The following is a 15,936-nucleotide window of genomic DNA, read 5'->3' on the forward strand; positions in this document are numbered from 1 at the left end:
GCAGGAGCCGCCGGCCCGGGGCAGCCCCGCCAGCGCCCAGCAGCACAGCAGAGTCACCGCCAGCCGCATGGCACCTGGGCATGGGCACACCTGGCTCTAGGCTGCGTGCGGGGCTTCGCCTATTGTTCTGTCCATCGGCCGGTCACATCTTGTTAACTCCCTTTTGTTTTCAGCCACACTGTGATCTTCCAGCCCTCGCTGAGTCCATCAGATAAAAAAGGATAGGCAGGGATTAAGGATGGGGACTTGAGTTATTTTCATGAAGGTGCTTATTGCTTCCCGGAACCACTAACGGCATTTCTTCCTTCAGCAGCCCCTTCAAAACACCCTCCTCTGGCAGCCTGGGGCTCTCATGTAAGAAAAAAGCAAATCTATTTTTGGGGGACATACATCACAGGCAAGATAACTGTAATCTGACCAGGAATTAGCAATAATTTACTTCCTCGCAGAGGTATTGGTAAAATTTAAAAGTTATTTGTGCTAATGGAATGTAAGCCTTCTATCTAAGAACACTAATATATATATATATATAGTGATGCTATTAAAAGGCTTTATTTTCTTTTAAAGACTCCTAGTTGGATAAAGCAATTATTGAACTGTTGGCAACAAGCCTGCTACTGCTAAACAGTTAATAACCCAGTAAATATGTACATATTTCAGTTTCTGCCAGGGCTAGCACACACCTGCAGGACTGACCACTGGCTCTGACTCACTGACACAGCTAAGCTCAGGTAAGGGCCCCTTCTGGGGAGTGCCACCTGATGCAGAGCTGAGTGGCAGGAATTCAGGAATGCTAAGAACAGCTCAGCTCTCTCTTAAGGTCAGCTGAAGACACCTCACTTTTCCAGCATTCCTCCCTGTTGCGGTCCTGTTGTTTTCTTTTTGGCATACATAATGAGAAGGTACCACTCAGAAGTGCAGCAATAACACACCTGTCTATATACAAACTACCTGAGGGTTAATGACTGTGCTTACGTCAGTGTTGTTCCTAACGAAGATTGCTCACCAGGATTTCTGGAGTGGAGCTCTTCTCATGCAGAGTTCAACCTGTGTTCTTCAGAATTAAATTATGCTGCTGATTTTTCAGTAATTCTGGGTAATGAACTTTCAGTTTCAAGGTAATCTAGAGTAGTTTGGGGCTAACTATTAAACAGACATTTTATGGTGCCATAGTTTCACATAAGCTTGTTTCACATGAGCTTGTTTCACAAGTTATTCCGATAATTAATTAAGGCTTGCAGAAATAATTTATTGAGATGATGGCCCAAAGGATTACTTTTGCCCCTGCTGTTTTCACATTCTACATTTACTGTTGTTCAAAGAGAAATTCAAGTATCTTATTATTTATTTCTGAAGAGATGAGAACATAATGCAGTGCTGCTCATTAACTGTCCATAGTTATTCTCTCATTGACTTCCATTAGGTCCCATTTCTAGATTTAATGATTTCTCAGTTCCCGTAATGATCTCCAAGCTAAGACCAAGCTTATTGGTTTTTTTTAGTGTACTCATTGGTCAGCTTGCCTTGCTGCCCAGACTCTGCCTCAGCTCAATACTTACAACATTGACTGAAACATCTGAAGTTAAATTCCACTTGAAAAGGCAATGCAACATAATTAACCTCTTGCATCTGTTTTCTTTTCAATGCATCTGATAAAGTAGTTTCCCTCCATTGGAGTTCTTGGATAATAAACTTGTAGAAAGCAGGACTGTATTGTAAGGTTTGCTTTCGTGAACCTCAATTTTGCTTTACTAATGAAACATTTAATTTACCACTAAATGTCAGGAGCAGTAGAAGTAAACTGAATTTGTAAAAATCAACAGCAATCAATAAAGCATACCTTAGCAGCAGCTAATGCTCTGCACTTTGTCAAGAAAGCTGCTATTTACTTAACATGACAGAGTCACTTCTGAGCAAGAAAGTGAAAGACCTGGAGGTGGGCTGAGAGATTAATAAAACCAGATAAATAAAAGAGGTAACATTAACAGGTTTCACATCTTGGAGTGTATTCACAAATGTGTCTCTGGAAGGAGGAAAAGGGAGGGAGAAGGATCAGTCAACTATTAAGCCAGTTATGTTTTATCAGCACTTACATGTTGGAGTTTTCCCTCCCTGTTGACTGGATTATTTTATAATCCTTCATTGACACATCACCACCAAATGATGGGTTAACCATCAAGGCACCATGTTAGGCTTGATCTGAATGGTCAAGAGAATGAGTCTGCCCTCACCCTGCAGAAGCTCAACAAGAGGTTCATCAGGAGGGTAGGCTCAGGTAGGCTTTGGACATAAGGAACTGGAAGAGAAAGAAGTGGAGGAGGCAGGCCTTGGTGCACAGGGAGCAGATATATTCCCCTGGTTTCCAGGCTGCATAGATCATAGCATCACACAATGGTTTCATTTGGTATGGAAGGGACCTTAAAGATCACCTGGTTCCAAATTTGCTGTAGTGGGCAGGGACAACTTCCACTACTACCAGTTGCTCAAAACCCCATCCAGCCTGGCCTTGAACACTTTCAGGGATGGGGCATCCACACTTTCTGTGGCCATTCTGTTCCAGTGCTTCACTGCTTCATAAACAGTAGACAATTTCTTCCTAATATATAATCTAAACCTTCTACACAAAATTCTGGTCTATCCTGAAGCACTGTTTGCAGTACAACAGCTTTCTAGATTTTCATGGTATTTTTAAGGCTTAAGTGCATTACCTCCTCCCAACTACTGAACAGTTATTCACTCATTATGCTATCCAATGTAAAATCAACACTCATTAGATAATTTCCCTGTAAGTGCAGATAATATTTATTTGAGACTTTAAAATCAATACCACATTTTGCAGTGCAGAGTAAAAACATTTTTTTCCATGACAGACAATTCCATTCCATAATGAAACTAGTGGGAGTTAGGCTCTTTACTTACAGTTCTTCACTCCCAATCATAAAAATTGTGCTCCTTGCTGTTTACTTAGGAAGGGAAATAAACAGTTTCTTCTCTGCACCAAACTAAAAATATCAGTTGTAGGAAAAAACATAGAAAGAAGCAGTCAGAAAGTGTCATTCATCTGAAGTGTAAGAATTTGTTTTGCATTCTCTGAGAAGAACCAGATCTCCCGTTTATTTTTGATGTAAATAAATGCAAAGCAAATGAGGTGAAAATCTACTGTCAGCAAAGTTCAGCTGTATTCAGCCATGGCAGTCTTTCTTATCTTTCTTAGGTGGGGTTATAAATCAGAGAAAAAAAATTGCTTTGTATTTAACAAGATTACATTAATTATTTAACATCATAGTTTCAATTTTTTTCCCAGAAAAGCCAGAAATGTTTTATCAGAAGATTCTCCTCACAAACTCTACAGCTAAACCTGCATAACAAACACAGCATGCTCCACTAAGTTGCTCATTTTTAATATGGCAATTGGACAGAATTTATTTTTATTTCTTTTCTCCATATACTTAGAAAAATAATGGCCTAAAGCAAATCAAACAGCATATATTAGCATAAATGAAAGCTATAAAATACCTTATTATCATGATTTTGTATGAAAGATTTTATTAGCAGGCAACACAGACCAGACATTAAATCAATTTCATTAGGTAAATGCACCTCCAAGAAGCTTCTGGCAGGGCACATGTAAAGTGGAAAATCCTTGCCACTGATGCAAGCCGAGCGCACGCTAATGCATGACGTCATTGTAAATTGGATCTTGCACTTAATGCTGATGAAGGCAGCTCCTCCAGACCTGTAGGACCAAAGTCATTAACAGAGCTCTGGACATGCTGAAGAAATAAAACAAACCCACACAGCTTTTGGCATGGCACATTACAAGCCTATCAGTGGTAGTTGTTTTGTGCATATTTACCATGCTTGTTACAGCCAGTGCAGAAGAGCAGATGTGAGGGCAGAGCTCTGGCCCGTGGGGAGATAAACTCACACACCTCCCTCACTGCACCCATTTGTGTCCATGCAGCAGAAGCCGCCATGAGGCCCCACCATGGCCAGCAGTGCCCAGCAAGGCAAAGTCTGGCAGAGGATGGAGGGGTGTAACCCAACCCCCCTGTCTGCTCCCTCTGCGCTCAGGCACCGACAGAGGCCTCGCCCTGGCTGAGGCAGATGTGAAGGGCTGAGCAGAGCCTCCAGGTCCAGTGGAGAATGAGCCCCTCAGCAACCAGTGAGGTAAGCTGGACACAAACTCTTGCCTCACCTTAGGGGAGGAGTGGGCCAGCCACCATGGCCATAGTTCTTCTACTCTTCTTCTACAAATGCTCCACAGCAACAGGAAAATTCCACCAGGATAGGACATTCAGGGCCCCAGAGCGAAATTCTCTGGGACAAACCCTTTGTGAACTCCTCTACAGAGGGAAAGCAGCAGAACAACTGACTATCAGGGATTACCAAAACATACACCTACAACAGCATAAATGTCTGTCCAGCAGCATCATTCTCACTGAAAAAAGTACTGTTCTCTGAGATGCCTCAGCCACATCCACATCCACAATAGTCCAGTTAAATGACTAGACATACCATGGTCATAATCTGAAGTATTTTAAATGAGTGAAGCTTTCTTAGGTTTATATTCCTGGTCCCTATGTCTATTGTACCTTTATTGCCTAAAATCCAGTGCAGTTCCCTCAGTTCCACAAAATCAGGTAACTCTGGGCTTAGCATCCTCAGCTGCATGACAGAGGGGCCCATGCTGTAATATTGCTGACTGCAACCACCTTTTCTGATTTGGACCTTAATAGTATTAGTCTAAGCCCAGCAGAGTCACCTCTGCTTAGGAAACAGTGGCTGTTTTATTTTGCTTCTTCAGGCATGCAAAACTTCCAGCATTGTTTATCTGGCTCCTGAATGCAGATGGAGCACAGTGTTTTACACAGCAACCCTCTGCCCCCTTGCCAGACTGACAGTCACTGGCTTTCCTACTCTGATTTACCTGAACACAGCCCCGAGATTTTCCAGGCTGAGTACTTTGTGGCAGTTCTAGTAAACCTCTTGGAAGCTGCAATGTTCCAGAAACTTTATTAACTTTCTAGCCTGGGTGGATATACATATATTTATGAATTACATATTCCATTTACAGTGAATTAAGCTACCTGTCTGTGGAGAGGTAACTCAAACAGTAGAGGCAATGCTTCCCAGCTCTACAGGAAGCTCTGACTCTCGAAACACTGAGGTGCAGCAGCAGGCAGGAAAGCCAGTCCCAGTGCTGCCTGGTCACAGGTGTTGCATCTTATGGAGCCAATCACAGGGCTAATGTGTGATATTTGGGGAGCAGGTGATGGATCTGTGTCCTTTTCTGAAGAGACTTTCACACAGCACTGCTCTGACTCTGAAGCAGCCCCTCCTGGCTTTCTTACTTCTCACCAAGTTTAAAGCTCCTTCATTTTTCTGAGCACAGCCAAGGAGCTTTCCCCAGATATTATCTCTGACCTTGATGCTTTCTCTGTACTTGCCAGTGAGTCCTTTCCTCCACCTTCCTCTGCACAGACAGCACCTCCACCCCTGGCCCCATCCTGCCCTGGGTCCCTCACACCCTCCCCACCACACCTGGGCTGCCATGCTCCGTCCCCAAAGCACAGCCCCTGGCTCCTGCCTGCCCCCAGCAGCCTTGGCCCTGCCCAGGCCTTCACCACTTCATCTTCCTCCAACAGCTCTGAGACAGGTGCAGAGAAAATCAGATTGAGCAGAGTGCTATACTGTGTTACACAGATTGTTGAGGAGAAGGGTTATTGTGTGGCTGCAGGCATTTCCAGAGGGCTGATGCCCATCCACACACTGGTGTGATGCCTTTTTCTCTGCATCATCCCTCCTAGGGCCAGCACCAGGTGCCTATTTACAATCTGGGTCATATTCTCTACCACCCCTACCAAACTGAAACAAATTTACACAACTGCAACTAGAAGGTCTCCAGACAATACACTTTCTGTTTCCTTTCTTTGGCAAGAAGCCTTTCCCATGAGGACCAAGATTACCACTCATTTCAGTGATACCACTGCAGTTCTGGGTGACTGCATTCCCAGCCTGCTTCTGCTGAAATGCTGCCATTTTTCATTTAAAGGCATATTTCAACATAGAAAGTCAAATTTGGCTAAACCTGAATCAGAAGAAAGGATTAGGAAGGCAGAGGAATAATAACACATCAATTTAGCTAAGTTCTTGCTGTGAATATAAAATACTGTGTCAGTAATCTGCATTGATTCCTTGAAGAAAATTCAGAGTGCATGAGCACTCTGTTATCTTTGCACTGCACCTTTTTTGTTGTGCTTGTACCAATGCATATTTTACAAAGATTAATATGCTCCCACCAAACATATACAGTTCTATGAAATCCACAGGGACATCTGGCAAGAACCTATCATATATTTTTTCTGTGTATTCCTTGCAAACAGATTAGTAACCAGTGAAATATTCTTCAGCAAGAGGGTAAAAGGAAATGGATCTGTTATTGATGCAGAAAGGAGATCAGTGGAATTCAAATTATGAAGTTCTAGGATAACATCAGGTTGAGCAAAAGACCTTTCCCCCTCAATTTGGAAAGAGCAAGTAGCTATTGAAAGAGTGCATAAAATAGAAAGGCATCACAAAAAACTTTATCACTAAGAGTTAATGAGTGTCTTTGGCAAACCTGTTATCATTTGCATGTTTCCCCTGACTTCACAGGAATACACGATGTGAGGTTACCTCTTACATAAAAAGGGCAGCAAGGAAATGAATGCAGCTTTGTTTTACCAACTGGAAAAAGAGCTATCATTAGAAGATTCTATCAAAGTCAGTAATTTATTCCTTATTTGCACCTCCTCTTTGCTTGAAGAAAACCATTTACAACCTAAACTTAAAACTGAAGTTAGCAGCCATATTGGACCATATATCATTCCATACTATCTCAATATACCCTTAGGAAGTCAGCTTAACACAGCATCAGCAAAAGAGTTAAGAGACTGATGCAGGAAGTTTCTGTTGTCATGAATTTCACGTGAGTCAGATGCTGAACTGCCACTGGAAAGTTTGCCTATGACTGACTTGTGCAATTAGACTCTGCACTGATAAATTAAATGAGATTTAGACATGGAAATTGTTAAGATATTTAAAGAAAAGCAGTCAACAAGTTAATAATAATCATTCTAATAAAGGTCTGTTAAATCCAAGAGGACTGGGGTAGTAGCCTAAAATAAAAATAGTATTGGAATGAGCAAAGTTTGCCCCACAGACTTTGATACACTCCACAAAAACTCCCAGCAGTGTAACATATCTGGGAGATTTGCTTGGGAGCGAGGTGAAGTACAGTGGCAGGCAACCAAAAGTACCTGACAGGCCTCAGGAGGGCAGTTCAAATATCTGTGTCCTTTATCCCCAGTCTGGAAGAGCTGTGCAGCTTTATGTTGCCAAGCATTACAATGAGCCATCCATTTTCAGAACTATCACACTAGGAAGATTTACAGCACATTTACAAGATCTAGCACTAATTTTTTTGCAAGAACATACAATGGATCACTATTAAAACACAGGTTTATATCATTCATTTGCCATGCTAGGAGGCAGGACTGTCACCTTCTTTGTCATCAAGACATGTAGGTGAGTGAAAGGCAAACATAACAATGGATTTATGTGGTGCAATGTAATTTTACTCTGCTTAAACCAAATATCTGTACAGCCTAACAAATATCATCCCCTCCTGAATTCTACTTCAAAATCTAAGAGCATATCCATCAAGGCAATTACCTGCATCAAAAAGAGCTGTAAATTGAATACCAGAGATCAAAAAAACTCAGCAAGATGGTTTCACAACAGCCTTGAAGCTCTAATCAGTTCTCCTGGGCATCACAGCCTTTAAGCACAGATTTCATGAAAACTGCAAAAAATCCACCATCTTCAACCAACGCCCTGATTGTAAATGCACCCCTGAATGGAAACTTCACCATGTAGTCAGGAGAGCTGAGCAAGCTCTGGTGGCATCTGGAGTGAATTCACTCTGCCTGAGACCTCAATCAACAGGGAGCCAGGTCAGCACAGTGTGAGGCCTGAGCTGAGGGAAGCTCATATCCCCTGTGCTCATATCCCTTTCTGCTCCCATTTTGCAGTAGGATTATCAGGATGAAGAAAGTTACATATCAAAGAAGCAACTGTCATGCTAGTGGCACCTTGTTAAGGCAATGAGCTGGAGGCTGGACAAGCTGCAGGCTGCAGGTACTCCAGAGCCACTGTGCACCCAGACTCCAGCCCCCAAACATCTCCAAAAGGACAGTAAGGTGATTCCTGTCAGTGCTCACCACTGAGTAACTCACTCACGTCCTTGTATGTTTAGGGCCCCAAATCAGTAATTTGTGTTTGTCTTTAATCAAGCTGGGCCAGTGTGCATATTAATTTAAGCCTCAGTTACAAAAAGGAAATATGTTAATATACAGAACAATCATTGCCAGAAAAATACACTGGCCAGTTCCTAAAAAAATGGGTGAGGGGAAGATCTACAAGCTGCAGAAATTATTGGTTCATACTTTTCCTCTAATTATCAACTCAATGAGTGCCCCTTTGTTTTTCAGATCACTCCCCAATTACATGTTTCCTTTGTTCCACAACATTTAATTCTTTTCCAGTGTTGCAAAATTAACTGGACAGGTTTCTTAATCTTGTGTCTACAAAGAACTTGTTGTAATTGCCATGAATGCTTTCATTTTGCTGGTGTCTGAAATACGATTTGCAGGGGAAGGGGGAGTGCGGGTTGATGCTAGTCCCATCATTAATAACATTCCTGCAGGGATTGTAGTGGTGGGAGTAAAAACCCCAAAGCTTTTATATAATAACAGCATGTGTTTGCACGTGAGCTGCTCCTTTAAGAAGCCTTGGGCTACTGGAAGTAGAGAGATCCAGAGAAAAGGCAGCCCCACAGCTGTAACAGAGGGCAGAGGTTAAATCTTTTGGCATATTTACCATAAGAATGGTCACTGCACACCCTCTCCCTGAAGGCTTCACTGAAATAGAAGTGTTTGCCATTGGCACTGCCCTGCTGGTAGAAGGTAAGTTTGGTGTGGGACCTCGGCAGCAAGAAGATTTTTTTCCTCCTATTATTTCTGGTAAGAGGGGGAAGGAAAACTGAAGTGAATAGCAGCATTTGTGATATGCTGACCCTGGTAACTGTGGCTACATCACCAGTACTTCTGGTGAGTAAATCAGAGTGAGCTGCAAGCTCTTTGCTTTGCTGTGAAGATCTGCACTCTATGCATAGCTGTGGCAGTGAAGTACTTGCTACTCAGCTCTCTTCTCAGGAATTTGGGATGTAGTATTTTGCTGTTGACTTTTAAAGGCAATTTTATCTTCCTCTGGGGAAAGAAGTTGAAATGGCTGATAATCTCTCAATAAAATTGGGCTGCTTGTTTTGTGGGTTGTGATGGCTGTCTTACAATCAAACATGATTGCTCCAAAAAAACCTGTAAACTGTTAGCATACATCCAGACTGCATTGGTAGCAGTGTAATTAATGGCTGCTGGGTAAAAGTAACAAACCATATCAATTTAATTTAGCCAATGTGATCTTTTCTTAAGGTATATTCCACTTATTGAGAGACTGCAACAAAAATGTGAATTTATATCTACCAGGCAGCTAGCAAAGGCTCATAGCTAGGATAATGTTGGTGTCAGTCCCAGGGCCTGGGATGCCATTCCTGCATAGTGCTGATCAGAGGGGGATGTGAGAATTGTGGGGCCCAGCAGCAGAGGATGAGAAGCTGTGAGCACCCTCAGAGTGGGATAAATGCTCCTTAGCTCACCCCATGAACAAGGAGCTCACCTTTGCCTTGCACCTGAGCTTGTATCTGGCTGCAAAGGAAACCTGGAAATGCTGTCACACACTCTTCTTTGGAAGAGAGAGGGAAAAGCTTCTTGCCCAGGGGCAGCTGCTGCCTAAACAGGGCTAAGCCTGGCCAACAGTCCCTGAGCCATGTGCACAACCTGGCAGGACCTGCACTCCCATCCCAAGGGGCAGGAAGCAGCAGCAGGACAGGGACAGTGCTGGGGGCTGGCAGAGCCCCAGAGCTGGGTCCTGGTGGGGACCTGCCTGTGGCACCACAGCCCTGCCAGCCCTGACCTGTACCAGGGGCTGCAGCCTGCCAGGGTCCTGCAGCTGTGGAAGTTCCAGCAAAGAGCCCTGTGGTAACCTTCAGTTAATACTAGGTGTAGCCTAATACATTTATGGTTTGCTAAACACAAGTATTTTCCATAGGGTTTTAGGCAGAATGTGCCCAGTAGATTGGCAGTAAAACTTTGTTATTGTCATCTGGGTTAGAAGACCAAGCTAAACATCAAGGATTAATTCACTTTCTGAAACACTCTGAGACAAAGGTGATGAAGACCTCTTCTTTTCTTAAGGCAGCTTCTAAGTGCAGTTTGCAAAGAAAGGTTGTGGTGAAGAGTAGCATTCACTTAATTAAGTGAACATATTTGCTGATCTAAAAATGAAAATGCAATGCTTTTTTAAAAAAATTAGTAAGTTCTCTATTTGTGCACTCATGCTGACCTTCAAGAAAGTAGAATCTGGTAAAGCCTGAGGCTTCCAAAAAGAGGGAAAAGACAGAAAAAATCTGACATAGTAATAACTCTTCAGCTCAACTCTAAATATGCTCAGAACGCATCTCTCCTGAAGGCTTCTCTGCATTTGAGAGAGTTGACAGCAGTTTTACCCTGTGGGTGGGAGGTAATCTGGCAGGGAGGAAATAAAAACAGCAGATCTCAAATGGCTCCAAATATTTCTCCTGGAAATATTTTGTTATATGTTGTGCAATGATAGACACACATCAGCTGTTACTATGGTTATGCCATCAGCCATTAATGCAATTAAGGTAGAAGCAGGATTTCTGACTAGGAAAAAATCATCCATCTTATGTAACTGCAGAATTAAGACAATAAGCATAAGTAACTACACTACTTTACTGAATTAGGGGATATGGATTTTTTCTGTGCTGCAGCATTTCTTTTTCGAAGAAGGACACAAAGACGTAGTGCCTCTCATCTAACTGAGACTTAGAGACTGGATGTTGAGTCAGATCCTCATCAGAGCTAAAATAATTCAGGTCGCCTTGAAAAGGGCATTAAAGGACAAAGCTTGAGTTTAAACCAGTGAAGGATGGGCTTCAGAGTGGAACAGCTCTGTGCTGGGGGAATAGCTTGGGTTGCTTGGATCCCTCCCTGAAGAACAACATAAACTTTTTTTTTTAAATCTATCAGTGACTGCTTTTCATAATTAGATTATTCCTTTCCATGTATAGTCTGTTGACGAGGGACAGTAATAAGATTGAGCTGGTGTAATTCAAGCAGTGTGTAGGCTACCCTGAGACAGAAGCCCAAAGGGAGGCAGGCTGACTGAAACATGGTTGAGGGATTTCTGTGCTTAAACAAAAAGGACTGCTACAATGGATATTAAATACAAATCATTTTTCTAGCAAAGTCAGGCCTGAACATGTGCACACCAGCAGTATGTGCTGGCTGTCAGCTCTCTTGTAACTGCCTCCTCTGCATCTCACTCGCTCTGAACCCTGAACCATGTGTCCCTGCATGGAGCCTGACAATCCAGTTTCTCTTATTATAACAAAAGGCACAATTACAAATAAGATCAAACTGCTTCTGCTCCACATGACTGAAGAAGTCTGAAGCACTGGCTTCAGCTGTCACCTATGACTTCTCTTCTGAAAGCCTTTGTAACTTGCGTGCAGACTGACCACTACAGATATATTCCCCGTGCATAAGATTCCACTGTAATTATTGTTCTCTCATCAAAGAAAACAGCAGTATCATTGTAGTTATTTTCAGTTTCCAGTTGAATCACACCAAACAATTCTGTCTTTCAGCCCTGCTTGGTTTCTGTCTGAATGGCTTGACAATTATTTCTTTCCGCAAAATCAAAGAGCTGCGGACGCCCAGCAATCTGCTGGTTCTCAGCATCGCCCTGGCCGACTGCGGGATTTGCATCAACGCCTTCATCGCTGCCTTCTCCAGCTTCCTCAGGTATGGCACAGAGGTTTTCCTAAAGCATGTTGGGAGAGCCACATGAAAATCAGCACCTTAAGTTTTAAGAGGTCTAACCAATTAAATGGCACTCTTTCTACCATAAGTCATAGCCAAACTTCTCATTCCCTCAATCCAAAACAATAAAACAAAACCCTACATGGTTCTATGGCAAGTAGAAAAGCAGATTTTACTGCATAACATCACTGACAGATTGTAAGACTGACTAGAGAAGACATTTAGCCAGACAGCCTTACCAGTGATTATAGAAACTACTTGAATATCAAAATATCACTTTACTAAACTGCTAGATTGACCCTAAATTTGTCTGCAAGTCTTTATCTGTTTGTTGTGTTGCACTGACTTGCACACATTGACAAACTGGCTCCTCACAAAGGAGGCAAATCTTGAAGGTCTGGATAATTGGATGAAATGTAGATTTCAAATTTAAAAACCCCACCTTTTTAATACACAGATGCAGGATTATATTTTCTTCTCAGTATTAAGAGTACAAATAGCTGTTGTACTGTAAGAGACACCACAGCAGGAAAAATGCTGGCAAATGCCTAAAAGCAAGCACAGTAACATTTTTCACAGTGTTTCTCAGACAGATTCTCAGGACAAGCACAGGCTATCATTTTACCCTCTCTGTTAATGCAATTTCCAAACATGTCTTCACCTTTTCTATCATTTCCTTAACACATTCCTTGTTTGTTGACAGATACTGGCCCTATGGCTCTGATGGCTGTCAAATCCATGGATTCCATGGCTTCCTAACAGCCCTGGCCAGCATAAGCTCCAGCGCTGCCGTGGCCTGGGACCGATACCATCACTACTGTACAAGTAAGGGCTGCAGTTTCCCTCCAACCTTACCCACGTGCTGCAAAAGGCAGCTGCCTCAGGTTTCTGAGAATCAAAGCAAGCACATACTTATTATTTGTGTATTTTATATATAAGTTTGTTTTCCTTACATACTAGATACAGCAAATATAAACAGTTTCTCTAAAGGACCTCTTCCCATACAGGGGAAATTATCAACCACCTTCAGGAGATATTTCCTTGTCCTGACCACATCCAATTTGTGACCCTCTTGCCATGCTTTCTTTAAATCCATAAGTAAACTTTAAAACAAAATCCCATATAAAATCCAATTCCTCATATTGAAGAAAAATCTATTAATCTTGGGCTTTCATCCAACACCCTGCTGTGTACCAAACAGATCATCATGTCCATGCAGAGTTTACTAATGACAGGTAAGTTTGGTGTAAGCAGAGAGCCGCCTCTGCAGACACAGTGGCTGGAACAGAGCCCGTGCAGAGGCATGACTGGGCACACAGAGCTCAGCAGCCCCTTTGTGCAACACACAGGCATTTTGGGGCGCAAGAGACTTTTTTTTGCCCACAGAGCCTCCATATGATTCCAGCAGCAAATGGCAAAACACACCCAAAGCACATAGGGAATATGGTCAGTCTGATGATCCTGTTGAGGAAAGGCTGCCAATGTTTTTGTTCTGCAATTTTTGCGGGAATCCAGCTCAGGCAATGAAATGTATTTTTTCATGTCTAGACAAAGGCCCCAAATAATGCAGGCTGTGAGCTAAATCCATACTAACACCCCTTGGACACTGAAATGCATTTGGAGCTGGAAGAGGAGCATCTGTATTTTACAAGAGAGAGCCTGAAAATAAGCATCTCTGAGAAAGACATTTTACTCTCTGCCACATTGACTTTAATGCTTTTGTGTCATGCACTCCTCCAGTCAAGAACATAGACTACATTAAGAGGACAGAAGGACCCTTAGGGCACGAGCTTCTTTACTTTGCTCAAATTGTTACTTACTGATGGCCAAACATGGCTCCTAAAGCAAACATTTTGAACAACAAAACTAAAAACCCAGAAGGTGCTCATGCCCTGTGGTTATTCCAGGAAAACCAGCCCCTTCTAGTTCAATTCTTCACATGCTGATTGCAAGGAAGATTAAGTCATATTTCATAGATGTGCTGCACCAAGCCCACAGGCTATACTGTGTTCTCAATCCATACATTAAACTCCTGTTGACACTGGTGTGAGCAGCATGCCTGTACAGAAGGTACAAAATACCTTTACCTAATACACAAAGCTATCAGCTTTTTATCTTCATTCCCCAGAATCTGCTACTCCTTCCAAGCTCAATTACATCATCCCCAGTTTTTTGTTACATCCTAACAGTTTCCCAAGAAAACCTTCATTGTGGCATTCCTCAGCTTGGCACTTGATTATTCACTATCCTTATTTCTGGGAAGAAAGAGCTGGTGAGAATGTGAGATTACTACGATGACAGGATAACTTAGGACTTTACAACCATTCTGGATGCTAATACCATAAATTTGTTCACCAACATTCTGAAAATTGACCAAGTTTTTAGATTTGGAAGTCAGCACAGCCCTAAGTGACAAAGCACTATCTTTAAAGTGTATTGATGACTAGACAAGTCCCTCAGCAGAAATCAGGTTGGTGTTGCTTGGCATATAAAAGAAAATAGTATTATCACCCCATGTGACAGAGAAGGTCAGGATATTTTACTCTCCCCTCTCTTGTTTTTAATGATATGCACAAAATAAGCTATTACACATTACAGTTTTCTTACTTCTACAAAAATTGAATACTTGTGAGCGCCAGTGACTGGTGCTTTTTGCACTGCAGATAAAGTAGGTGTTAAACACCTCTTTTATTTATGACTGATATATATTTTTCCTTGTCTGATTTTCAGATATTTCTGTCTTTGACAAACTTAGCTAATTTTAAATTATGCATGCCATTAAGTTTGGTACAAGCCATATACTGTCCTGGTATATATTATAACTTAATATTATACAGCTATTATAACTTAACCATTTGCAAGAATGAGAAAAAGGGACTATTTTTCCCCTCCATCATAGAAAATCCTGTTGACCTTTTATTTCAGACACTCCTTTTGAACAGCAGACTGAAATCTAGCTGAAAGGTAGCCCAGTGTCAGAGATGTATTTTTCAGTCTGTGAAAATCAGCTAAATGTTTGAACGAATCATAAATCTTACAAAAATACATTCATAAATGTTTCCAAAGACTAAACCCTGAGATATAGTTATGATTATATCACTGAAAATTGGCTTTCATGATCAAAAGGATTAAAGTTCCATGCTCTATCTAGTACTTGCTAGAAGTTCATCTTTTGGCATCACAATTTTAGTAATCTTTGACTGATGAGGGAGCAGTCTTTCTGTTCCAAAGCAATTAGAGAAATCATTTAAATTTCCCTGTATCACTATTTCACTGTGTGGAAACGAGAGGCTTGCCTTTTGCTTTTCAAAGAGAAAAAACCAAAGCACAAGAGTGATCGGACTTAATAGGACCAAACTGCCAGCACAGGGCCCTAATTAAGAATTATATGTGTAAGCATATGCTGCACCCCATACACATGCATTTAATTGAATTAGGACCTACATAGCTATTACATCAAATTTTATCAGGCCAAGGAAAGGCATTTAAGGTAAAACAATGGCCTGCTGTGTGCAAAAACAACTGAACTGCTCCCAGCTTGTGCTCTTGCTTTCAGCCTTCTCAGAGGAGGATATTTTTGTCACATGAGGACAGCACAATTCTTTCACCGTTCTTCTGGTGAAAGTGGTTTTTCTGAGTAAAACTAAAATAATCTCAAGCTTGTTTAATTTTACATGCCTACGTATTTAGCTACTTATGATCTGTGTGTAAATATTTCTGAAGGGTCAACCAGCAGCTGATTTCACCAGGTCTAAAAATAAATGCACCTCATCCCCAGTCCTTCACCTCTCAGGGAAAGATCAGAATCGGCCTGAATCTTCCTGCCTGCTGTCATGATGCTGCTGTCTAAGGGCAGACAAAAAGATTGCTTCCCAACCTCAGTGAAAATTACATCATTACTTGTCCCCAATGGGAGATTGGATTAGGAAAG

The 15,936-nt window shown here is 41.9% G+C and overlaps 2 protein-coding genes across 2 annotated transcripts in view; one reads left to right on the forward strand and one right to left on the reverse strand.

Moving 5' to 3' along the window:
* LRIT1 (leucine rich repeat, Ig-like and transmembrane domains 1) overlaps nucleotides 1–69 on the reverse strand; it is a 9,891-nt gene extending 9,822 nt beyond the window's left edge. The window contains exon 1 of the mRNA XM_005417288.1: nucleotides 1–69. This exon is cut by the window's left edge and continues 65 nt beyond it. Within this exon, the coding sequence (XP_005417345.1) occupies nucleotides 1–69 (69 nt within the window).
* An 8,764-nt stretch (nucleotides 70–8,833) lies between these two features.
* RGR (retinal G protein coupled receptor) overlaps nucleotides 8,834–15,936 on the forward strand; it is a 12,205-nt gene continuing 5,102 nt past the window's right edge. Inside the window, exons 1-3 of the mRNA XM_005417289.2 lie at nucleotides 8,834–9,008; nucleotides 11,831–11,987; nucleotides 12,709–12,830. Coding sequence (XP_005417346.1) covers nucleotides 8,930–9,008; nucleotides 11,831–11,987; nucleotides 12,709–12,830 — 358 coding nt within the window. The 5' untranslated portion in view covers nucleotides 8,834–8,929. The remainder of the gene's footprint in view (nucleotides 9,009–11,830; nucleotides 11,988–12,708; nucleotides 12,831–15,936) is intronic.

This window comes from Geospiza fortis, unplaced genomic scaffold (genome assembly GCF_000277835.1).
Source record: "Geospiza fortis unplaced genomic scaffold, GeoFor_1.0 scaffold130, whole genome shotgun sequence".
Classification (NCBI taxonomy): domain Eukaryota; kingdom Metazoa; phylum Chordata; class Aves; order Passeriformes; family Thraupidae; genus Geospiza; species Geospiza fortis.